At 51.5% G+C, this 22,885-nt stretch overlaps 9 protein-coding genes across 9 annotated transcripts; 5 read left to right on the top strand and 4 right to left on the bottom strand.

Annotated features, from left to right (window-relative positions):
• Positions 1–406: 406 nt before the first annotated feature.
• HOO65_020018 (D-isomer-specific 2-hydroxyacid dehydrogenase-like protein) lies at positions 407–1,546 on the top strand (the record flags this gene model as incomplete). The annotated part of the gene is made up of 2 exons (XM_071006870.1): positions 407–590; positions 651–1,546. The coding sequence occupies 2 exons, from the start codon at positions 407–409 to the stop codon at positions 1,544–1,546; spliced, it is 1,080 nt and encodes a 359-aa protein (XP_070860656.1).
• A 1,835-nt stretch (positions 1,547–3,381) lies between these two features.
• HOO65_020019 (Transcriptional activator protein acu-15) lies at positions 3,382–6,619 on the top strand (the record flags this gene model as incomplete). Its single annotated transcript, XM_071006374.1, has 3 exons — positions 3,382–3,690; positions 3,834–4,727; positions 4,835–6,619. 3 exons carry the CDS (start codon positions 3,382–3,384, stop codon positions 6,617–6,619), a joined length of 2,988 nt encoding a protein of 995 aa, XP_070860657.1.
• Positions 6,620–7,043: 424 nt separating this feature from the next.
• Positions 7,044–11,206, bottom strand: HOO65_020020 (Kinesin-like protein 6; the record flags this gene model as incomplete). Its single annotated transcript, XM_071006294.1, has 3 exons — positions 7,044–10,815; positions 10,934–11,093; positions 11,161–11,206. The coding sequence occupies 3 exons, from the start codon at positions 11,204–11,206 to the stop codon at positions 7,044–7,046; spliced, it is 3,978 nt and encodes a 1,325-aa protein (XP_070860658.1).
• Positions 11,207–12,374: 1,168 nt separating this feature from the next.
• On the bottom strand, positions 12,375–13,981 carry HOO65_020021 (Mitochondrial import inner membrane translocase subunit tim-50; the record flags this gene model as incomplete). Its single annotated transcript, XM_071006699.1, has 2 exons — positions 12,375–12,965; positions 13,094–13,981. The coding sequence occupies 2 exons, from the start codon at positions 13,979–13,981 to the stop codon at positions 12,375–12,377; spliced, it is 1,479 nt and encodes a 492-aa protein (XP_070860659.1).
• A 785-nt stretch (positions 13,982–14,766) lies between these two features.
• HOO65_020022 (uncharacterized protein) lies at positions 14,767–15,684 on the top strand (the record flags this gene model as incomplete). Its single annotated transcript, XM_070999975.1, has 1 exon — positions 14,767–15,684. The coding sequence occupies one exon, from the start codon at positions 14,767–14,769 to the stop codon at positions 15,682–15,684; it is 918 nt and encodes a 305-aa protein (XP_070860660.1).
• A 283-nt stretch (positions 15,685–15,967) lies between these two features.
• HOO65_020023 (Exosome complex component SKI6) lies at positions 15,968–16,866 on the top strand (the record flags this gene model as incomplete). The annotated part of the gene is made up of 2 exons (XM_071006982.1): positions 15,968–16,251; positions 16,359–16,866. The coding sequence occupies 2 exons, from the start codon at positions 15,968–15,970 to the stop codon at positions 16,864–16,866; spliced, it is 792 nt and encodes a 263-aa protein (XP_070860661.1).
• Positions 16,867–17,177: 311 nt separating this feature from the next.
• Positions 17,178–18,504, bottom strand: HOO65_020024 (putative protein disulfide-isomerase; the record flags this gene model as incomplete). Its single annotated transcript, XM_071006804.1, has 2 exons — positions 17,178–18,290; positions 18,355–18,504. The coding sequence occupies 2 exons, from the start codon at positions 18,502–18,504 to the stop codon at positions 17,178–17,180; spliced, it is 1,263 nt and encodes a 420-aa protein (XP_070860662.1).
• A 489-nt stretch (positions 18,505–18,993) lies between these two features.
• Positions 18,994–20,220, top strand: HOO65_020025 (Vacuolar protein sorting-associated protein vts1; the record flags this gene model as incomplete). The annotated part of the gene is made up of 2 exons (XM_071006840.1): positions 18,994–19,322; positions 19,386–20,220. The coding sequence occupies 2 exons, from the start codon at positions 18,994–18,996 to the stop codon at positions 20,218–20,220; spliced, it is 1,164 nt and encodes a 387-aa protein (XP_070860663.1).
• A 263-nt stretch (positions 20,221–20,483) lies between these two features.
• HOO65_020026 (Protein TED1) lies at positions 20,484–22,373 on the bottom strand (the record flags this gene model as incomplete). The annotated part of the gene is made up of 1 exon (XM_070999976.1): positions 20,484–22,373. The coding sequence occupies one exon, from the start codon at positions 22,371–22,373 to the stop codon at positions 20,484–20,486; it is 1,890 nt and encodes a 629-aa protein (XP_070860664.1).
• Positions 22,374–22,885: the final 512 nt, after the last annotated feature.

Raw genomic sequence — 22,885 nt, forward strand, 5'->3', positions numbered from 1 at the left:
GAGCTTTTGTATGCGCCTCTTGTTGAACGATCAATCTCACCAGCCTCCTCTTCTTCTCCCTTCTTCAGGATCAGCAAGAGAAGCAGCTTGGGACAAATGCGACTCCTTTCGGTGTCGGTATGGGATAGAAAATAAAACCCTAGGCCTTATCATTCTACGAGGGTTGCAACAACACAAACCCCTTCTAGTGACTTCTTTTCACGGCAAAGAATTCAGCCTGATTAAGGCTAGTGATTCTGGCTAAATCTATACCAGCAAGTGATTTGCTTCGGCAATGGGTATTTATGCGTGCCGAAGCTCTAGGTCCTACCGCATCATCTAGTTTTCTTCGACAAAAACTCGCTAAACTACTACGTCACTGCATCACTACACTTGGAACCTCCCATCCAGCTCTCTGCACAGCGCCATGATTTCTATTGCTGTTCTGGATGATTACTTGGGCATTGCTGCCAAAGCCTTTGGCACTCTTGACCCTGAAAAGTTTGCCGTGTCTTACTTCCCCGAAACTCTGCCTGGATATGGGCTTGAATCTACCAGCGATCAATGTCGCTCCCAACTAGTAGAGCGGCTTTTCCTGGCAGACGTAATCTGTGCGTTGATCATTGCCGGCCTGTCTCAGAAAGCAACCTAACTGGGTGGATTGATTATAGGTACAATGCGTGAACGCACGCCTTTCCCCGCTGAATTGGTCGACCGACTCCCAAACCTAAAGCTGCTTCTCACCACATCAAAACGGAACCTTTCTCTCCATCTCCCGTCGTTTGAGGCGAGATCTATCCCTGTCGCAGGCACAACACATCCGTCGTCGGGCGGTGGCTATGGAACTGACTCCACCACCCAGCATACCGTTGCGTTAGTGCTGGCGCTGGCTCGGGCAATCCCTGCATCCATTTCGAGCATAGCTAGTGGCGGCTGGCAGACGCACCGGACGGTGGCCGTTGGACTTGGTGGCAAGATATTGGGAATCATCGGGCTTGGGCGACTGGGAACCTCGGTGGCACGGACATTGAGTCTTGGCTTTGGGATGAAAGTCATTGCCTGGAGCCCAAATCTGACACAAGAGGTGGCTGACGGGCGGGCTGCTGAGGCTGGACTCCCGGCTGAGGACCCTGCCACTGGGCTGAAAACCTTTCAGGCGGTTTCCCGAGAGGAGCTTTTTCGAGAAGCCGACGTTGTCTGCCTACACATAGTGCTGTCCGACAAGTCGCGAGGGAGCATCACAGCCGCCGACTTTTCATTGATGAAGCCTTCTGCCTTTTTTGTCAACACGTCTCGTGGGCCTCTAGTCCGCGAGGCAGATCTACTGGCTGCACTGAAGCAGGGCCGTATTGCGGGGGCAGCCCTGGACGTGTTTGAGCCTGAACCTTTGCCGATAGATAGCGAATGGCGCACTACGGCCTGGGGCGAAGAAGGACGCAGCGAGGTTATTCTGACACCACATGTCGGCTACGTGGAACGCGAAGTACTGAAGTCATGGTATGAGCAGCAGGTAGAGAATGTGATCGCATGGGCAAGGGGAGACGATCTGAAGATGCGGCTGGTGTAAGTGGAGAATGAGAACAGGTGGCATGATTCCTTGTGCCTATCAATATGCACCTGGCTGAATTATCTTGTTTGCGTGTCGTTGCTCGTGTCGGCAAACACGCAAACAACGCGCGTGTGTGTCCATGAGTTTCACGAGTTGTCAAGCCTGACATGCCATAGAGAGCTGGTTAGCTTTTGTATTGCGTCATCGGATCTCTGTGTGGTCAGATTTAGCCAAAGAAAGAGTATGAATGGGTCTGTTTATCTTCCTTCTGAAAGAGCCGGTGCCGGGGTGTTTTGCCATTGGCTCGAATCGCCACCATTTGTGCTCGGTTTGTTGAAGAGAAATCCCTAGTTAGTCGCTGTGAGACTTTGTCTCAATCTAGCGGAGACAGGTCGATCAACCATAAATATGTTCCTGTGTGCTATCAGTCGAGCTGTGAGCGTGTATGATATATCCGTGTGACATAGCTTGTAATAGTCTAGTGCAGTCTGGACCTGTGCGTCTGTGTTTCCGTCCTTTCCTTTTCTGGCTTGTTCTCCTTGACCTCCTACCATTTTTGCCCGAGTCCTAGTCCACTCTAGATCCGGTTGTTTCTGTTTCTGACGCCACTTACTTGGAACGGAACAAATCTTGAATCGGCAGTTACCTTGTGTGTGCTGTAGCTTTGCTTACTTAGTCATCACTCAACTTTTGCCCTTTTTACCTCCTCTTTATTTTTTGCCGTTGCGGCGAGGTTTGGGATTCAGGTTTCTCCCTTGGGACTTTTTACTTTCCATTCTTTCTTTCATCCACCCATCATCCGTCCATTTCCAGTACTTAAAACCCCATCAAGGGATTTGCCATCGACGTCCCGTGTGTCTTTATTTCTTTTATTTTGGCTTTATCGAGCGGATGACTGTTTTTGTTGATGCTATTTTAGCTCTGGCACGGTACCTAGCTTATCCGTCTTTTTATTGGCGGCTTCTCTCCTGCAGGCCTTTGGCGCAGGGAAATTACCACAGCTTCAATCCACATCCCGGCCGGTACATTAGTACCTGCCTGCATACTGCTGTAGCTAACTGCGATAATGTATGCTGCGAGTAATTACTCTTAGTAGCTGCGTGCACATAAGTCTATTTTTATCTACGTCATATGAGTGACTGCCTTTAGCTGTAAGCTAACAGGCTGCCTTCCACAGAGGAAACGCCCGATTTGGCTTTCCGTTCATCTGTTCTGCTCGTCTTTCATCCTTTGAGTGATCTGATCTTGGGCTCGAGTCCACGCTTACGGGCCAGCTAAATAACTCGGGCGTATGGCCTTGTGTTCAGGGCTTTCTTTATTATTTTATTTATTTTTCCTTTTTTTATTTATCTTGATCGGTCTCTTATTTGATGACCCGCGTGCCCTCTCTTGATCAAGTGGCTTACTCGAATCGAATTGAGACATACAAGCTCCCTCTTTTGCTCTAGTTTTTACTTTACACCCGTGCTCTTCGCATCTTCTTTGAGCACGTGTCTGTTTCGCTTTTGCTGCTGATCTTTTTCATTCATCTCCTTTGATCTCCAACTAAAGCGCCCCCCCCCCCCCCCGCATAACAAGTCAATATAGCGTATAGAAACTGACAATAACGAGTACTCACAATAACAATCCTCTCGTGTCCTCCCACAGGCCTGAAAATCGCTTCTGCTTTTGCTGCCCCACCCCCGGAAATTCGGCTCTTATCCGAAGTTTCTTCAGTCGTCTGGTCAAGCAAGTCCTTGCCTGAAGGAACTTGCCGTCTCATATATGTGTGGCGTGGCCCACACACTCGCCCCAAAACCCACCACGTTAACTTGACCCTCTAAACTCAAGAATTTGTTCTTTTGAGCTGCATGATGTCGGGAATCCCCGTAAAGAGATCGGCCCAAGAGTTGTTCTCCTCGAGCAGTACCTGGCTGAACACTATATCTGCGGCCGATACTGCAAATAATCACCCACGCTCTGTTGACACGACCTTGAAATCGGTTGCCTTGGATCCGGCTTCTGTGCCTGCAAGTTTCCCCGCCCAAAAACCAGCGCCGTCAGAACAGCCAAGGGAGCCCCAGTCCAAAAGGGCCAAAGCAAACATCAACGCATTTTCGACAGTCGTTAAGACCAAGCTTCAGTCTTCAACACGCACAGGCCAAGCCTGCGATCGCTGCAAGGTATGTCTAAGAAAGCAAACAGAAGTAGAGGCCGCCACTAGGTTTGCTTAAGCTCTCTGTCGCACGCCAGCCAGTGCTTCTATGCCTTGTGCCGCCAATAGTCCGTTCTTGCTAACAGACGTCATCGGGTGACGCGTCTTTAGGTGCGCAAAATCCGCTGCGATGCTTTACCCGATGGATGCTCGCACTGCGTGTATCAAAAAATCAGTTGCTTTGTCACCGACCGCATCACTGGCCGAACCGAGCGCCGAGGCTACCTCAAAGAGCTGGAAACCCAGATTGAGGCTCTTCAGGCGCGTCTCCAAGACATGGAAACACTACTCCTAGCCCATGGTACCCAGGTCTTTCCACATCCACTCCTCGACCGGGAGACGGAATCAGGAGACGTCGATCCATCTGCGCCCTGCGAAGGTTTCACAGTGCATGAACAGCAGCCACCACAGCAGCCTAGTCCTGAAGACGGCTGGTACCAGTACAGGTCTTTGTGGTTGCGCAAAGTCGCAAAAGCCAGCTGCGAGAACGATAACCCAGGCCAGATGACTGTAGAATCTCCCCACCAGACTTGGGCCATGGAAAACAATATCATGTCATCTCCACGCCATGCAAATCGGGGGCTAAGCTCGGCGACGCCGCCTTCTCGCTCAACCCGGCAGTCCAGCACGCCATCCCTAATACACTCTCTAAGCTACTTCCCAAGCACCCTCAAGGCCGACAATGTAGGCTACATCGGCGCCAGCATGGACGCGGCACCTCTAAGCTCGCTATCCGGCACAAATTTGCTTATCATGGGCACCATCATTGACACAGGTGACTTTGAGCGGCCGGACTACGAAGAAGGTGCCTTTAACTCGGGAGTGCTCACACCTCGATATAACAAGTCTGTGCAAGCGCTGATGCAGTCCATGATGAACATGAACCCTATCTTGCCAGGTATGGGCCTGCCGCCACGCGAAGAGGCGTTTCGATACACACAGTGGTACTTCCTTATGCTTGAGAAGTTTTTGCCCATGCTGCACCAGCCGACGATCTGGAAAATGGTGAGTTCATTGTGCGGTGCATATGCAGTACCAGAATGTTGTCGTAGCTGCATACCATTGCCCTAAAACCTTGGGAGATGACCTGATCTAACATCCACATGCGCCAGCTGACGCGAATATACGATGAACCTGGGTACAAACCTACTGCTTCCGAATCGGTGCTAGTCCACATGATTTACTCAACCATGCTCTTTCACTATGGAATACGTAACAGCAATTCTACTGTGGACAAGGCCAAGTACAACGACCTCAGCAACAAGCATTACCACTATGCCTTGAGCCACTTCTACAGGCTTATTTGCGAACGATCAATCCAGGCTTGCCAGGCCATAGCCCTGCTCGCCATCCACGCCCGGAACTTTCCAAAGCCACACGCAACTATTATTCTTAGCAACCAGGCCCTTGCGCGGGCCTGGTCCATGAACCTGAACCGCCGGCCAGATCCGGCCAAGTTCAATAAGATCGAGATTGAGATGCGTAACCGCCTGTGGTGGGTCATTCTCTTGCTCAACGTCACGATGCAAGGTTACATGGGGCGCCCAATGCCGGTGACGAATCGCGACTATGATGTCGATTTTCCCGAGCCTGTCCATGATGACATGATAACAGAACATGGTATCGATAGCTCTAAAAATCTCAAGTATCCTTACTGGGCGGGCATTGCATTTTTCCGTTCGATGCCGCTGTTTATCGATCTGTACTCGCATCTCTATAGCGCCAAGCGTGACCCGCATGTGTACGCTGTTGCTGTGGCAGAGCTGGAGTCCCGGCTACAGTCGTGGAAGAGCTCGCTGCCGTCAGAGCTAGTCGTCGAACCCGGGCCGCTGAGCACATTTCCGCCCGGTAGTGACCCCGTGACAATTCTGTACATCCAAGAGGTTGAAGTGCGCTTCCGGTTCTTTCTGCGCCACCCAAACGTCGCCATGACCCGCGATGCACGCTTTGCCGCTGACAACGTGCGCATCTGCGAGGGCCTCTCCGAGAAGATGCTAATAATTGTCACTGGCCTTATGGAACTAAAGTCGCTAGACACAACCTGGTCGGCTATGTCCATGTATGGGGCATTCTTGTTCACGACACTAGCGGGCCACTGGCAACGGCGGCTTACGGCTACTAGTGAATCCATAGACAGACTCCGCAGTACCATCGATGGATGGCTTGCCATAATCAAGGAGGTGGCGCACCTGATAGGTGCTGGAAACCACGCTGTCGATCAGATGCGTGACATTGTTAACCGGACCCTGGAGCAAATCGAGGCTGATTCCCGATTAACACGCTATAAACTGCACAGCGAAGATGTACACAGTGCTTCTAATCCGCATCCACCTCTCTTCGACGGAAAAATGCCCCTCAAAACTGATATGACCTTCCTCAAGTCGTTTCCCACGTCACAATCTGAGACCCGGCCCCCACAGGCATTCAACCCTATACAATACCAAAACCAACAGCAGCAGACCCTGCAGGATCCATCGACCGTTGCCGTCGCTTCAGCTGCGCAGGCAATGCACAACGAGGTCTTGAACTCGTCTCTCTACTACGCCAATGAGGCAGACGACCAGGACGATGGCCACGAGGAGCATGAGCAGCACTTTGCCTTTCCTTCTTCACAAGTGCTTTTGCCGCCACATCCACCGCCAAGCGCCCAAGATGCCGAGGATGACGAGTACGACTGGACCGAACCCACTGGCAGCAAAAGCGTGCGAAACGCCTGGCGTGAATGGACCGAAGCGATAATTGAGAATCCTGATCGCGCAAGTCTTAGCAAGCCGCCAAAGCCGTACATTATAGACCCTAGCCAGCCCCCGTCGCATACGGGGGCAGATATGAGTTCGAATGCACAGTGGCCAATGCTTGCCTTTCACGATCCTAACCTACACAACATCCAGGGCTAAGCCCAGGGCTCTAGGACAGATGGAATGGTAAATGAATGGTAAATAAATAAACCAGGAAGACACGCTATCAAACGAACAGCAAGAAACGTGGAGGGTTATATGAACATGATACCAAGTAGCGCATAACATGGAACTTATACCTGTGATTTATACAAAAAAAACGCCCCCCTTTCCTGTTGAAATTTATGATATGAAGCAAAGACCATCTTGCGAGAGAGCCCCCCAAGGAATAAAAAGGAAAAAAAGAAAATGGACAAGTGTCTAAGAAAAGCAGCAAAAGTCGCAGCACAGAAATAAAATAAAGGTCATCCTACCGTCTAACATGAAAGGCCGTCTCATTGGTCTTGGTCTTGGTCTTGGCACCGGCTATATGCGCTATTACCCCATTCCGGTGTCGAAAGTATCAAACGCCCATTGAATATTCTTACCGCCACCCTGAAAATGACATCCGTGACCCATCGCGCCGGGCTTTAGCCGCCCCTGAGCCAATTCCTGTTCCCGGATGGGAGCTCTGGCCCGAAGCCGGGGCAGGAATCGGCTGCCCGAGGGGCTGTCCAGCCAAGCCACTGATAGTAACCCGGCGGTTTGTGCCGCTGTTTCCTGAACCACTTCTCGTGTTCTTACCCGGGGAGGATCCAATGTTCATGCGCCGCGCTTGGCCTGATGTAAAGGCACGGTCTCCAGACTTTGAAGGTGGGGGTGAGCAGATCATGGGCAGGGGCCGCGGACCAGTCGAGCTTCGGCGACGCGAAGAAACTCCATTAAGGCCGGCAGCCGTAGTGCCTTGCGACGACTGTCTGCGGGAGCCAGGAGTGCCTCGCCCGTTTTCTGAGATTGAGGACAGGCCAGGAACAGATGAAACGCGGCGGCCACCAGGCATAATGGGACCACTGCTAACACCAAGACTACCTCCAAAGCCAAGAGATATGCGGCGACTGCTAGCCTGCTTGGCCTTAGCCTGGATTGCGGAACGAATCTTTCGCGGGGACAAACTGCCTTCATTATCAGATCCTGAGCCAGAACCACCGGTAGTGTGGGAATAGGGGAGTGAAAGGGAAGTGGACGAGTACATGGACGAGGATGAGGATAAGGAATTAGATGTGGAAGCTGAGGGATGAGACACAGGCTGCAAAAGGCCGCCGCCGTTGGAACTCACACCAAAGGAAGAAGATGACGTAGAAACAGAGGAAGAGGGCACGGGAGACTTGTTTTCATCCAGGCCGAATCTGCTGCTGCTGCTGCTGCTGCCGCCGGTATATGTGCGGGGGCTTGAGACCCGAGGAATGGAAGAAGGCGAGCCAGTGCCAGAGCCGCTGGAATTGGCCAGACTGCGCAGGGCATCGGGAGAGGATGTTGAAGATGCTGAGAAAGATATGGGGATTCCAGAAACGTTAGGGCTAGGGATGGAGCTCGAAGACGCCCTGGGCGCCTTGGATAGGAAGCCAGCAGCAAATCGGTTGTTAGGACGGGAAATAGAGGCGGTAGAGACATCGCAAGACATGATACTGGAGTTTCCCTCTTCTAGGTTATCATCGGTTTGTCGGAGATAAGATGGCAACGCTGGAGGGGTTGGCATGGGCTTTTCTAGGTCAGTATCGATAGAAGAAGATGAGGCTGAAGCGGTGGTAGCCGCTGAAGATGAATGTGCTAGCCTTGAGCTCGGAGACATGGGGCCATGGTAGAGACCCTGTTTCTCCTGGGGCTGCTGATTATGAGGGGACATTGAAAAGCGAGGCGGGGTGTTGGCAAAGTCTGCCAGGGTTCCAGTCCCTTGCTCATCGTCGTCTCGCCACCTAACACTGCGCTTCAAATTTGAGGGCGGTCGCATTAGACTGAGACGCTTTACCGGCGTGAACGAAGCGCTAACGCGAGCGCCTAGACCAGCCTTTCTGCGTCGCGGCGAATTCCTTAGCGGTGAAGTGACCGCGCTAGAGAACGGGGCAGGGGCAAGGGACTCTTGGTTGTAGTTGGCGCCGGCGACTTCGGAATCGGCATCGGGAGCCGAGAGGAGCTGGCCCGACGCCGCAGCTCCGGGGTTTGTGGCGTAGTGAGAAGGGGTGTTGTTTTGGAGCGTGGAAGCTGAGGAGACAAGGGAGGAAGAGGCCGCGGCGGCGTTGCCTTGACCGTTAGAGACTCCATTGACTTGGACTTGACTAGACGCTTGACGGGAGTTGGTAGCGTAGGACGGCCCTTGGGAGTTTGTGGAAGCGGAGAACGCGGCTGTGGCGGTGGCTGTAGAGTGGTCGCCGATCGAGGCCCGGGCGAATCCAAGGCGGGAGGTTGGACCACGACCGGTATAGGACGAGCCGAGACTGCTGCTGCCAGCGAAGCCAAGGGAGTCGCGGGCGTACTTTCGCCGCCGCGGAGTCCCTCCTCCTCCGCTTGCGGCTCCGCGTTTTGCAAGGCCAAAGTGAGGATGTGCATGCGACCCGATTCCTGAAACGTCGAAAGCGCCCAGGGTGCCGTCAGGCTTGACAATATGAGACACGGCCTTGTGGCCAGCCTCTAGTAGTCGGTTGATGATTAGCTTGGCTTTGGCAACTGCATCTTCTTCGCTCATCCCCATAGTATCGTTCAGAGCCATCAGCATCTCCAGTTGCGCTGCCAGCAAAACTTGCATCAGTGCCGAATCGCCAGCCTTGTCCTGTTCAAGAATCTCGCGATACATCTGAGCTTGGAATTCCATCTTAAGCATCTCAACCTCCTGGCGAAGGCGATTGATTTCGGAGCCGTCGACACTCTTATCAGGTAGTTGCTTGATGCTGTGGCTCAGGGCTGTTTCAACAGCCCGTTCCCAGTGCGTCTTTTCCATTTTCTGATGTAGAATATGTCGGTTATTTTCGAGCTCAATCATAATGTTTTCTGCCGTCTTACGCACAGCTGCGAGACTCTCTGGGATCGAAGGCCGATCGTCAATGTCGTTGTTGAGGTGGGCAGCCGCTGCACTCTCAAAGGCGTCAATCCATGCGCCTAGTAGTGCTATTCGCCTCTCAGAAGCCTTCAGCCGGCGCATGCTGTTGATCTTCTCCTGTCGTTCGCTGGCCGAGTTGTCGTAGGCTGCCCGGATTCTCTGGATGCCCTCCTTGCAAGCCGCATCGCGTTTTTCAGCTTGTTTGCGGTACTTGATGAGGAAGTTCTTTTCGGCGTCTTTTTGCTGTGCCTTGAGCTCGTTAATCAGGGCAATTTGCTCGTCAATCTTGACCAGGAAGTCCTTGACGTGGCGGTTCACGTTAAATACATTGCGCGTCACTTTAGTCTGGATGTTCTTGGCCCGATTGGCATAACGCAGAGTGTTTTGCGTTTCGTCGTAGTGCGCGCTACTGGGGGACACGCACACAATCATGACTGTTTTGCAGTTGCCGCCCAGTGAGAATTTGAGTAATCGGGTGAGCTTCGAATTTCGGTAGGGCACATGGTTGTGCTTGCGCATGTCGCACAAGGCATTGATACAGGACCCCAGAGCTAGCAGAGACTTGTTGATGTTGGCACCTTCAATAAGGCGATCTCCTCTGTTTTGGGTGGCACTAGCTCGTTCAGACCCAGCAAGGTCGATAATGCTCAGTGTTGCCATAGTGTGTGGCTCGCTTACTGCAGCATTACGGTCTTTTTGGGCGACGTTGATCTGGAGCACGGCGTGTGAGCGGGAGGACACCGCATTGGCCAAGGTGGGCGAGACTGTGCGATATTCGTTTCCCCGCACGATCATATCCATGACCTCTTGCACATTCTTGGGGTGATAGCTTGTCAGGCCAGCTACAGTTACGGCTTGGTTCGTATCCTCACGCAACATGAGCCCCTGCTTGCTTCCGCCCGGAACCAGCAGGTCGCGGATAGTTTCGTTGTAGATCTCGAGATAGCTGAGCGAGATCTCGGTGACCTTGTCCTGGCTGTTTTCGTCAATTTTCTCAAACAATTCCTGCATGGTGAGAAAGATGATTCCGGGCTCCTGCGGGGTGCCTGTGATGGTATGGGTCTTTCCGCAGCCAGTGGCGCCATAGGCGAAGACGGTGGCGTTGTAGCCGTCCATGACGCTATCGATCAGACGCTTTGTCGTGGCCTCGTACACGTCGGTCTGGGTGGCATTTTCGTCGAAGATGCGGTCAAAAGCGAAGACTTGGTCCTTTGTCTTTTTGCCAGTTGGCACGACAGTTCGAGAAAACTTTTGCACGGGGCTATCCTCGGGGGGGTCGAAGACTCTAGACGTAGGAAAGACATTGGTTAGATTCAGTTTAAAATGGCAGAGCGGGGGGAGGGGGATGCATTCAGGCAAACCAGGGCAAGCACGCCCATGCACGGCCAGGCACAAGCACTCACAAACAGCGGTCGTCTATCACTTTTATCACGCTTCTAAGTCCGCGAGTCTGAAGTTTTGGCGTGGCAACACCGGCCAGCGAGCCATCTCCCAGAAATAAAGTTGACTCCTCAGTACGGGTCATCTGCGCCGCTTCTCTAATAGTAAAGGGGCGGATTCTCACTAACAAACGAGCGGCAGGGTCAGCAAAAGTCTTGTAGAGACCACCAGTGGGCAGCTTGAGACCTACCCGAGACGGTGATGGACGAAGCGGACGAGTCATCTATTGAAGACATTGTGGTGGATAAGGACGAAAAACAAAGAGGGGGAGGGGACCCAAGAGACAGGAGTCTATCGACGAGGCTGAGGAGTCGTCAAGTAATTCAGTCTGCCCCTATGCAGCTATGTAGCGATCGCAAGTGAGCAGCCGTCAAATGTCGAGTAATCAATGCCGCTTCTTGCCGCTTTTTATTGCCGCAGAATAGATACAGAAGCTCGAATGTATGGCAGAAAGCGAGCAGGGGCGTTGATGGCGAGAATGCGGTTGTTGATATGGGCAGAGAGGAAAAATGGAGAGAATTTGTGTTCTTTCAAAAATGATGAACGATAAAAGAACAAAAAGAGGTGAAATATGAACCAGGGGCAGGCTAAAAGGAGACACATTAAATTGGCGATGCTATTAAACAGGAAAAGAAAAAAAATAGAAGAAATTGAACAAAGTAAGTTCTGTTGTTTTGTTGATGAAAGAAAAGAAAAGAGAACAAGAGGCAGCCTTTATTCGTTCAGCCTTGGGCCTAAAGAGGGGGTTCCAGTCTTGGTCTCTGCTGTAGAATTATTTACCGCTATGTGTTTCTTTTTCCTTGTATTTTCTGCAGCGCCAGCTAGCTCCCAGCAGCTTCTTTTCATCGCTTTATTCTTTTATTTCTCTTTATACATGCACATGCATTGGGGATCCAAATGAAGTCAGGGACTGCATTGTTTACAGGGGCTTGGCAAAACTGTGGCGTTGGCCAGGTAACGCCGCCACTTGTTATGCTTCATCCCAGACTTCACCTTGTGTAACAATGTGGTGTGTGCTAACCCTTGCAGTGTAGCTCAGACCCTGAACAACATGTCACTTTGATCGTGGCGCACGCCGTGTTTTCCTTCCTCGCTCTTGCTGAGCGCTCGCTATCGCAATGACAACATACTCTTCTTATTCTTACACAGGATATACAGATAGGGTGGACGGAAAAGAAGGAATGTGGGGAAGAAAAATACACAATGGGAATCGCAAAATAGCCAAAACTATACCTTGACGCTAGATGCTAGCATCTTTGTTAGGCGGGCGCGATAATTGGATAGCCATTAGTAGCCGCGGTAAAACAAGAGGGCGGCAAAAGAAACGAAAGATGGCAAAATGGTAGAAATACAAGTCGACCCGTGGCGAGGACGAAACAACAGAGATCCCAAGGCTCTGTCTCGTTACTTCTTTTCTTGGCTAGGCACAAACATGGTCGAGAACGAGCCCATCATGTTGTTCATAGCCTCTTGCTGCTGCTTCTCCATAGCCTCCTTTTGTTCCTTGAGGTACTTCTCGCCGTTGGCCTTGAGATCTGACTCTAGCATCTGGTAGTATCTCTGGCCACGCTCTCGGGCGATGTCATGCAGCATCTTGCCCTGTGCAAATGCCTCGACGGGGTTGATGTCGTCCGGGTTTGTAGGATTGACGCCGCCCTTGAGCCCCAAAAGTCCGCTGACAAAGTTGCTAGCAGAGCTTTTGGGCTTGCGTGCCTCAAGCTGCTTCTCAAACTTGGCTCGCGAAATGGCTTCACGGCGCGCAAACTCCTCCGGGATTTTCGTGCCATCGAAGGATTTGATGACCTTGCGCACATCACTGGTCTGCATGGTGGCAAGGTACTCGAGGAAGGGCACAAGATCGACAAGGTCTGTGTCGCGCGGGTTGCCCTTCCACTTGGGGAGGATGATGGCGTTTTCGGGCTGCTTACGCAGCCGGCGGCCGTTGGTGTCAATCATGATGACCTTGGACAGGTCGCGGTTAAGATACGAGAGGTCCTGCGTAAGCATCCCGAACGTGGTTAGTAACTTTCAACAACTGCGGCTATGGGTCACCAGCCATTGCTTGTCGCGATGTGATAGGGCTCATGCTATTTATGCTGGGCCTAATAGAACTATCGACATACCTTGACAATCTCGCCATCCTCGTACTTTGTCGCCTCACGGAATAGAGGGAACATGATAAACTGGAAGGGATCCAGTTTCTGGACTGTTGGCAGAGCATTCATTGAAGGCACTGTCGTAAATAGTACCAGCTCGTAGTACTGGCTCAGGTATCTCAGGAAGTAGTCAACACCGGGCCTTTTGGCAGTGGTCCAGCCCCGTTGCCGGTCCCACGAACTATGTATAAGCATATCTTCCAATGAAATGCATAGAGTGTATGGCTTCTGCAGCGACGGGTCTAGAATTGGCAGCAGCTTGTCGAAAGCTGGCTCCTGGTAGTATGTTACCGTCTCTGTCATGCGCGCGCGCACTCGGTTCCACCACAAGCCTATGCCCCAGCCATTTGGCACATTGGGATGCTGCGCAGCTTCCCCCTCAGAATCCCAGTCACGACCCATGTAAGCGGCACCGGCAACGATACTAAAGAGAACTAGACCAAGCGAGTATTTGGCAACGGCTTCCTGCTTGCGTTCTGCTGAAGACTTGTACGAAGAGTCGCGAGAGGATTTGTCGTCACCGGAGCCACCTTGGCCCGACTGGGCAGCGGACACTGACAATGCTTTGCTGAGCTCGTCGCCGATGTCCTGGGAGCCCTTTTTGCGTGCGGCCTGCTCAAACTCAAAGGTCGATGGGATGCCTTGGGTCAAGTCGGGGAGTTCGTGGAACTTGGGTTCGGGTTCTGCTGCCGAAGGCTGTTGCTGGGAGGCATTGGATGAAGGGGTAGGACTTTTGGGGTCCTTGGAAGAAGAAGATGAGAGACGAGTGGTGTATGCTAGAGTGGAAGGCCGAAATGTGGAAGGCCGCACGTTTGAGGCAGCACGCGGCGCCAGTCTGGAGATCCGCGACAGCATGTCTAAGAGCAGTTTGGTGTGTGAAGTGTATTAGGGCGCACTTGGCAGACAAGCCTGCAGCAATACCTGCTGGTTTCAATTGATTGGAGAATCAAGGAGTGGGCTGTCAAGATTCTTGGTTTGAGAGTCGTCCGTTCTTTTAACAGGCTGCGTGTATCTCCAAAACAGCTTAAATAGAGGGCAGATATCCGGGAACAGCCCTACGTAGACGAACAGAAGGAAGACGATGACTCGGGAAAACTGCAGTAAGCTTCCCACAATATTAATAGACTTCAGGTTGAGGTTCCTCAGTTGTGATTCTTATCTTTGTTGCCTTTTGCTTACGGGTCTTGTCGCCCAGAGATCACCGGAATGGTGGACCCACTAAAGAGTCCACAGTTTTTTTTTGCGCGGGACACTGAGCTTTTGCATGGAACGATTCTAGCACGTGACTGATTGATAGTGGGCTTATCGATAGAGATAGTATGAAGGTTGAGTGTTCAAGCGCTATATTTTGGAATCAAGTGTCGTAGTCACTACAGTATAGACGGTGACGCTGGCTTAGAGGTAGCCTAACCCAGACTCTAGGGTTTGTCGATTTTTATCTACAGACAGCCTTCATGTGAAAGAGAGAAACATGGTTGACGCCGAGCGGTAGTTCTAGTCTTCTACAAGGCTCGGGCCCGGCAAAAGCGACACTTTTCTTTTTTGGTTGTTTTCGATTTCTCCTTCCACCTTTTTTCCTGTATTTTCCATTTGTTTGTGTTTGTCTTTCTTTTCCCCTTGATCGGCTCGTCGCTACCACGATGAAGTCTCACAAGCCCGCTTCTACAAGTACGGCCCCCTCTTCTACAGTTGGCCGTCCCAAAGTTCTCAGCATCAAGTTTCCAGCTCCGAAACCCACCGCGACGGTCACCAGCCCCATTTCCACTCTTATCACCGAACCTGCCAATCGTACAGCGCCTACGCCGAGCACCATAGCACCTGTTTCTCGACGAAAAGTTAAGATAGCGCCTTTTCCCTTTCTTGATCTCCCGACAGAGCTGCGCCTCGAGGTTTACCGGCACTTCTTCAAGGATGTTTGGCGCACTATTGATCTAGACCCAGACAACCATCGATTGATTCACAAAAAACTCGGCCTCTTTCGATCCTGCCGAACTATTCGATACGAGGCCTCGGACTACTTTTACAGCTCCCGAGTTTTTCGCGTCTTCCCATGCCATCCCGGCCGATACTTCAAAACTAAAAAGCCATTATTGGCGCGCATGAAGCCAACTTGCAGGGCACACATGACGACCTTGGAAGTGCGTCTTGGCCCCGGCTGGAGTCAGCCGCCTAGAGGATGGGTAGTCAATGACGCGCTAGGACTACAAGATTGCACCAAAGTGTACAAGATCAAGATATTTGTTGAGTGCGACCCGGGAGAAAGTGTCTTCAAGGGCTTCCGACAAGAAAATGGCTTCTTTGAGGCTTTCAGTACCAATTTGTTGACTGACGTCATCAACCGGCTACCAAACGCCCGCATGGTTGAATTTGATGCATGGGAGAGCGTCAAGAAGGACGGCCACCTCATGCAGGTGCTGGTGGGGGCAATGGAGGCTTTGGGAATGGAGATTACTTGGGGCCCGGAGCGGGGTTGGACTAATTGTCAAGACCATGGGAAAGGCAAGGACGGGGAGGCAGGTTTGGAGAGTCAGTTCGCAATGCTTCGGATGGCGGCATAGATTAAAGAAGGAGAAGGGGAAGGGGCCGACTTATACTATATGATGCTGGGCTGTAGTTAACACACGAAGAAGATGTACATATAATGCATGTGAAAGTCCATCCACAGGAGGGGACCCCAATGAGGTCAGCACAGTGCCAATACCGTAGCGATAACAGTGTCTTATCTAGTCTAAAAGTATGCTGACACTGACTTTTTTCCTCATTTCTATGAACAAGCTTCTTTGAATGTCTACATTTATACGGCTTCACCATCACTGACCTCTAGCACTAGCGTTACACATAATGCCCCTCGACACTTCGACATATTCACTCGCGCTTCTACGCACCGATGGCCGGCGATGGAATGAGCTGCGTCGCCTGCACGCGCAAATCCGCACCCAAGATGCCGCTGATGGTTCAAGTTATCTAGAGATGGGCCATACCAAAGTCATGTGTGTGGTAAATGGCCCCAATGAGAGCACTAAGAGGGCGCCCGCAAGTACCGGCGGCCATGCAGCCGTTGTGGTGAGCATTGTAGTGGCGGGCTTCAGCTCAGTCGACCGGAAGAGGCGAGCACGCAACGATCGGTAAGTTTGATTGGGAGTCGCAATCTAAAGCCGATGCTTCGACTTGACTTGACCTGGCTAGCATAGTCTAGTACGCGCCGAATCACACGCTCTAACAAGTTTTACAGACGTACGCAAGAACTTGAAGCCACCATTTCCCGCGCCTTTGCTGCCACACTCCACACCCACCTGTTCCCTCATAGTGCCATCAACATCGCCCTACACGTTCTCTCCCAAGACGGCTCTCTCCTTGCAGCGCTTCTTAATGCTGCCACATTGGCTCTCATCGACGCCGGAATACCAATGACCGACTACATCTCTGCTTGCACGGCGGGATCCACATCGACGTACGCAGCGGCCGATGAAGGGGCAGATCCATTACTGGATCTGAACTCTCAAGAAGAACAAGAGCTGCCATTCCTAACTGTCGGTACCCTTGGGTCCTCAGACAAGATTGTGGTGTTACTGTGCGAAAGCCGTATGCAGATTAGCCGTATGGAGGGTATGATGGCTGTGGGCGTGGATGGATGTAAACAAGTACGGAGGTTTTTAAACGATATTGTCAAAGACAAAGGTAATCGCATGGTGGCGGAGGGCAGTGTTTCCAAGGGAACCGGACTAAGTCTTGATGATTAAAAGTTGATGTGGGCGTTGGGGAAAAGAAGGGGAGGGGGGGGGGGGGTTGTACATGGTGGTGTTGGAGTTGCTTAGTTGCCTGCAGCCCCTACATTGTATGTATGCAAAGAAAATAACCATGTGACAACTAGGCATTGATTGACAGCGCATTTATTTGGGAACAGACAGCATATATAAAGCGAATCAACACATCACTCAAACGACACTACATTACTTGCACTACACTTCACGCACAGCAAATAGCACAAGCGAACACTCACTGTTACAATTTATCAAACTTACTTAGGGGTTGGTTATATCTCATATCTCTCTTACAGCTCATCATGAGCACCCTCGGCCAAGTCGATCTTAGGAAGATCCTCTCTCTTCCACGAACCCGCCACGACAGCCTGCATGAAGTCGCTGATACTCTTCTGGGTGAAGTCGCCATCATACTTGGATACCCAACCACGCTTGTAATTCACGACGACCATGTTTTCCTCCTGCTCGACCCCCAGAGCCGCACGTAGGGGACCCAAAGCGGGGCTGTCGCTGGAAAGAGTGTAGAAGGGGAAGGCAGGGTGCTTGGCCGCCAGATACTTTCCAATAGTTTCGATAGAAGCCGTTGTCTCGGGACCCAGGAATACAAGAGAGGTCTTGGACTTGGAAGACAAAAAGGATTCTTGAATCTCTTGGGCGGTAGAGAGGACCGTTGGGAGATGCAGAGCAGCCTCGGCAGGTTTCGGCTTCTCGTTGGCCTCTTTGTCCTGGGCCTTGACCTTGTCCTTGGCACTGTCTTTGGGGGGCTTCTTGTCTTTCGGAACAGTCTTGCTCTTGATTTTGAAGGCGTCCGGGTTTGGCGTGGCAGCCTGGGCCAAGAAATCTAAAATGGGCTCTTTCTTGATTTCCCCATCATAGAAAATGGGATCACCACCGCTCGCAGGTAGCAGCACTAGTGTAGGAAACTTCTTAACGTTGTACTTTTCCACTGTGTTTTTCTCCTTGTTACGGACTTGGCCAATGCTCATCTGGCTGAGGAAGTCGATGGCAAGGCTTTTCACCAAGGTGCTAGTGACCCCCTTGTCTGTGAATAATAGCGCACGTGGCTGTTCCGGGTTGCTTTCCAGAAATTTGTCCAGGTCTTTGTCTGTAACCTTGATTACATGGTTGTTTATGCCCATAGTCACGGCATTTACAATGCCTCCGGCACTACGCTCACCACGGTAGTCCTCGATAATCGGCCGTCCTCGCTTTTTTCCGGGGCGCACGATTTTCAGAGTGGGAAAGCCCTGGATGCCCATAGAGCTGCAGAGGCCCTTATTGACGTCTTCATCGCAGTTGATGGCAGCGACGTTGGCTAAGCCAGCCAGATTTTGGGCGGCCTTTTCATAGGCAGGCTTGAGGTTTTGACAGTGGCCGCACCAGGGAGCATAAAATTTGACAATCTAGGTGTCTGTTAGTGGTTTGGACGTTCCCTTTGACTTGAGACATAACTGAGAGTCTTCATACCGAGGTGTAATTCGACTGCGTAATAAGCTGATCATAAGTCTTGCCTTCCACTTGCATTACCGGGGAGTTTCTGGGATAAAAAGCGGCCTGGGCTCCGGGAGTAGCGCAAAGGAGCGCGGCGATGGCGGCTAGCACGGTGGGGTGGTGCATGGTGATGACGATTTAGCTTGTTTGTCACCAGGGTTGCAGTTTCGACGTGGATTGTGTGGGATAAGATGAGTTTGGAGCGTTTATATTCAGGCATAAGTTAATACGAAAGACATTTAGAGACAGGAAAACAGAGTATTAGTGAGACTCAAATAATTGACGAGCATGGAAAGGCCACGGTGGAACAAGAGCTACATCCTGGGCTGTATGATAAACCCTTAACCCTAAGTACACGAAGATGGTCCTCAAATTGTTCCACCAAACTATTTGTGTTTGGGTGATGACTCAGCAACTTCAGAGACTGGGGTCTTTAACCCTGGGCAGCTTAGCGAGGGGAAGCTAAGCTCATGATAACCAAATGGTAATGACAACCAGCAGGTTTGCGTAGAGCTCTGCCAGTTTGTTTCTATTTTCCCTTCTCTTGTGTTAATACCCACAAAGTCTATTCCACCTGCTCTCTGCACCCCCACCCCCTTTAGGTCTCTATTTCTAATGGCTAGCGAAATACCCGACGGCCTGCGCCAGCCTGAGCTTTTACGCTTTCTGCTACGGGCTAATCAGGTCCGTCAGGTCAAGCCAGCCATTGCATATTGGTGCGAATACTATGTGCTTGACCAGATTATCAGTCGCCAACTGCATACAACCGATGAGGAATGTCTGGAATGGACAACGGCGTTGATGAGCCGTCTGGAGCAGACTAAGACGGAACATGCCGACGAGACAATTACGGACGATACTGCGGGACAGGCATATGTAGAGCAATTTGCGCAGCAGGCTTTCGAACGGGGCGAGCGTGTCCTACGAGCAAACAAGGTAACAAAGTAAGTGTCCTGGCGGCAACAGGCACTCTTGGCACTTGGACATAGCTGCTAACATCTGCCCAGGCAAACGGCTGATACCTTTGATGCAGCCGCTACCTTTTTCTCCCTGGCTAAGATTTGGGGCGCGATCGACGAGGAAACAAGGCAAAAGATCATGTTCTGCAAGTGGAACGGTGCGCGTATTCTCAAGGCTATACGTGCTGGTGAAGACCCAAATGCATCAAATCCAGTTCTCGACGAGCCAGAGTCTCAGTACAACGATGAGGCCCTAGCTTCTTCCACTGCCCCAGAAGCTAATGCCAATGCTAATGCGGATTTGGATGCTGAGCTAGAGGCGGGATTTGCTTTAGTGCCTACAGCCCACGATGCGTCTCCAACAGCTCCTCGGCCTGTAACTGTAGAAGATGTTGCGGATCCTGAGATCGAGCTTCCCTCACAGCCACAGCTTAACCCTGAAACACCTAGTTTCCTCCCAAGCGTGCCCCAGGAAGTAACCTCCCGTAACGTAGACCCGCCATCACCAATGAGCGTCACTGACGAGACATCTGGGTGGCCTCCCGCTGCTGTCTCGGCCTCAGTTTCGCCTACTGGGCCTAGCGTTGATCCATACACTGCGCCAGCATATAACAGCGCGCCGCCCTCTGTACCCCCAGCTGCCCCTATATTGAGGGCACCACCAGCGACTGCCTCTCCACCTATTGCTTCGCCGACCTCAGCGCCCCCGGCTGATACATGGAAGCCGCCTGCGCCTACGAGTCACAGCTTTTCAACCGATGAGGCTGATGCAGCCAAGGCGCAAAAGCATGCCAAATGGGCCATTTCAGCACTCAATTTTGAAGACGTGCCTACGGCGGTGAAAGAACTGCGGAACGCATTGGCCGCTTTAGGAGCGTTATGAGTATGAATGAGAGGATGGGAGAGATCCGGAGGAAGGACGGACCAGCTACAGCCTCATCTAGCCAGGTAATTAAATGGAACATTGCCATTATCTGCTGTAGAATTATCATCATTATTTTGTCCCAAGGAACTTTGGAACTCCCCCACATTGAGCTACTGGCGTTGTTTAAATACACATTATACACTATACCTATTATCCAGTGTGTTCTAGCAACATGATTATCTGCACCTTCCATATCTTACCCCATATCCTCTAGCTGCACCTCAATCCCGGTCTGGAGTCTCAATGCTTTCCCGGATAGAAGGTGTTAACCGTGGTGTTAAGGACCTCGGTCTTTCGCTGTCCACAATCAGCGGGGTTCCAGGAGGAGACAGCATCGTCTTCTTTCTTTCGGAAATAACGGACCCAGCGGCTTTGGCTGATGGTGGCGAGCCCTGGCCTTCACTTGCAGCCTTGGCACTAACATTATCCTCCATTTGAGCCTTTGTGCCTCGGATCCATGTCTCCACATCAAACCCAGCAATCTTCAACAGGACCAGATCCAAGCCTGAGATCAGAATTCCAATAGCCACTACCAAATCTATGGCATGCACCGCCCACCAGATATGCTGTTTACCTAGGGGGCATGCTACGTACTCATATTTCCACTTCCACTCTTCTGTGTCAAACCAGGCACTAAACAGGCCCATGTTGCCTCCGAAATCACCCATCATGCTGCGGACCGTGATTTCGCGGACGCCAGGAAGTCCGTCGGCCCCAGGAATCTTGGACTCTGTGGCATTTTTCCACCGACGGACAGCCCATCTGCGCTCGTCAACGGGGACATCATCCGTTTGGTTAATGTAGTGGTATGTGTCACAGCCAGCGTGGTCATGGCCGTTCAAAATGACGCCGGGACGTCCTAGACCCTTGTTGGCGGCCTCGGGATCTCCATTCATGCCAAGTAGCCCCTCGAGAAAGCCTTTGCTAGCATCGTAAGAGAGCATATTTTGTTCACGAATTCCGCTGTCGTCTTCCTCGTCATAGAAATCAAAAAAGGGAGAATCAACGCAAATTCCTTCCTCTTTGAGTAGCGGGATGTGTGTCATGATGACAGAAAAATGGCCATCAAACTCAACAGCCGAGGACGTACCAATTATATCATTGATAAAGGTATAGGTATCGTCTTGCAGCTTTGAGCTCTTGGCGGGGGTATCGAGATTCATGTTGTTGACAATGATTAGTCGCAGCTCCGGGACTAAGCGCGTGGAGTCGGGGTTGGATTCTTCATCAAAAATGGTCTTCCGAAGGCGTTCGTCGGTGATAGGATACTCGAATCGAAGCTCGTAGTTGGATTTTCCGTAGGTGTGCTCGAATCGTGCGAGCCTCTCCTCGGTCAAGTCGCCGGCATAGCCTACATCGTGGTTGCCAACGATATTGATGATCCGACGGGTCCAATCCGCGGCGGAGCTGTCGTTTTCTTTGCCTATGTATCCGGAAAGGTCGTACTCCTCGGCAGGGTAGGTGGCCACCTCGTCAGGCACCTTCTCAGTGCCTTTGAAAACAGTGTTCCAGTAACGATCACCACGGCGCTTAAATTCGGCATCGTCGATCCACTGGCTTCCTATCAAGTCGCCCAGAACGGAGATGTGCGTTGGCTGAGTCCACCAGTTCATGGTCCGGAAGACGTGAGCCAGGTATAAGTCGTTTCCGATTAGATCTACCCGTTTTCTAATGGACAGGAGCTCATTGTACAGGTCCTCAAAAAACACGTCTACAATGTCGTGAAAAACAGCTTTTAATCGCAGCCGTAGAGAGCCAAACTCGGTTGCGAAGGTGATGTGATCCCAGACGTCGAACATATGCGGCATGTGGCCTAGCCAAGTTGTAGGAATCGAAGTGTCGCCCTCCAACTGTGGATCGCCGATGGTGAGCATTCTAAACGGGGCTAGGGGCGGCTGCGGGCCAAGGAAGTCAAGATTGACGGGTGAATGGCGCCTTAGCGTGTCGAAGAAGGCAGCGCTGGGACTAGGAGCACTGGCTACATTTGGCGCCTGGGGCAGCGGAAAGGCATATCGCAAGAATACGGGGTAGTAGTAAAGGTAGATGGTTGATAGCAGGCCAATCGGCGCCAAAAGGCACACGCTACCACGGAGCAACGAAAGATATCGCATCTAGATTTCGAGATTTGCGGCCGGAAAAAAAGCCAATATTAAAGCATGTGATATGAGCAAAAAAGAGACGAGGGACAAGGTCGAGGTCGCAAGGCTGCAGATGAAAATGATTCAAGGGCGGGTCCCAGCATTGGGGAGTAAGAAGAGAAAGAAAGAAAGAGGGCAACAGCCACAGGCCGTGCAAGTATGGCAATTAAACAACAGACGAATAAACAAGAGCTAGACGAAGGACCAGAAATGGAACCCAGAAGAGAACAGAAGCCGCCAGTGACTAAAAGTAAGCAAGCCAAACAAAGGCGTAAATAAGGGGGAAAATCAACAAGCTGAAAAATAGCAACCAAGCTTTAATGTGTGGGGGGGAGGGGGCGTCTATCACACAAGTTGTACAAGGCGGACCCACAATAGGGTTGGGATATATGAATTAAATGTATCCATTCATTCATCCCTAGCCGACAGGCCATCCAGCCATTCTGGAACCGAGACACAAACAATTACATGTCTCACCAACACGC

The sequence above is a fragment of the Ceratocystis lukuohia genome (assembly GCF_044167205.1).
Source record: "Ceratocystis lukuohia strain C4212 chromosome Unknown Supercontig2_pilon, whole genome shotgun sequence".
Taxonomy (NCBI): Eukaryota; Fungi; Ascomycota; class Sordariomycetes; order Microascales; family Ceratocystidaceae; genus Ceratocystis; species Ceratocystis lukuohia.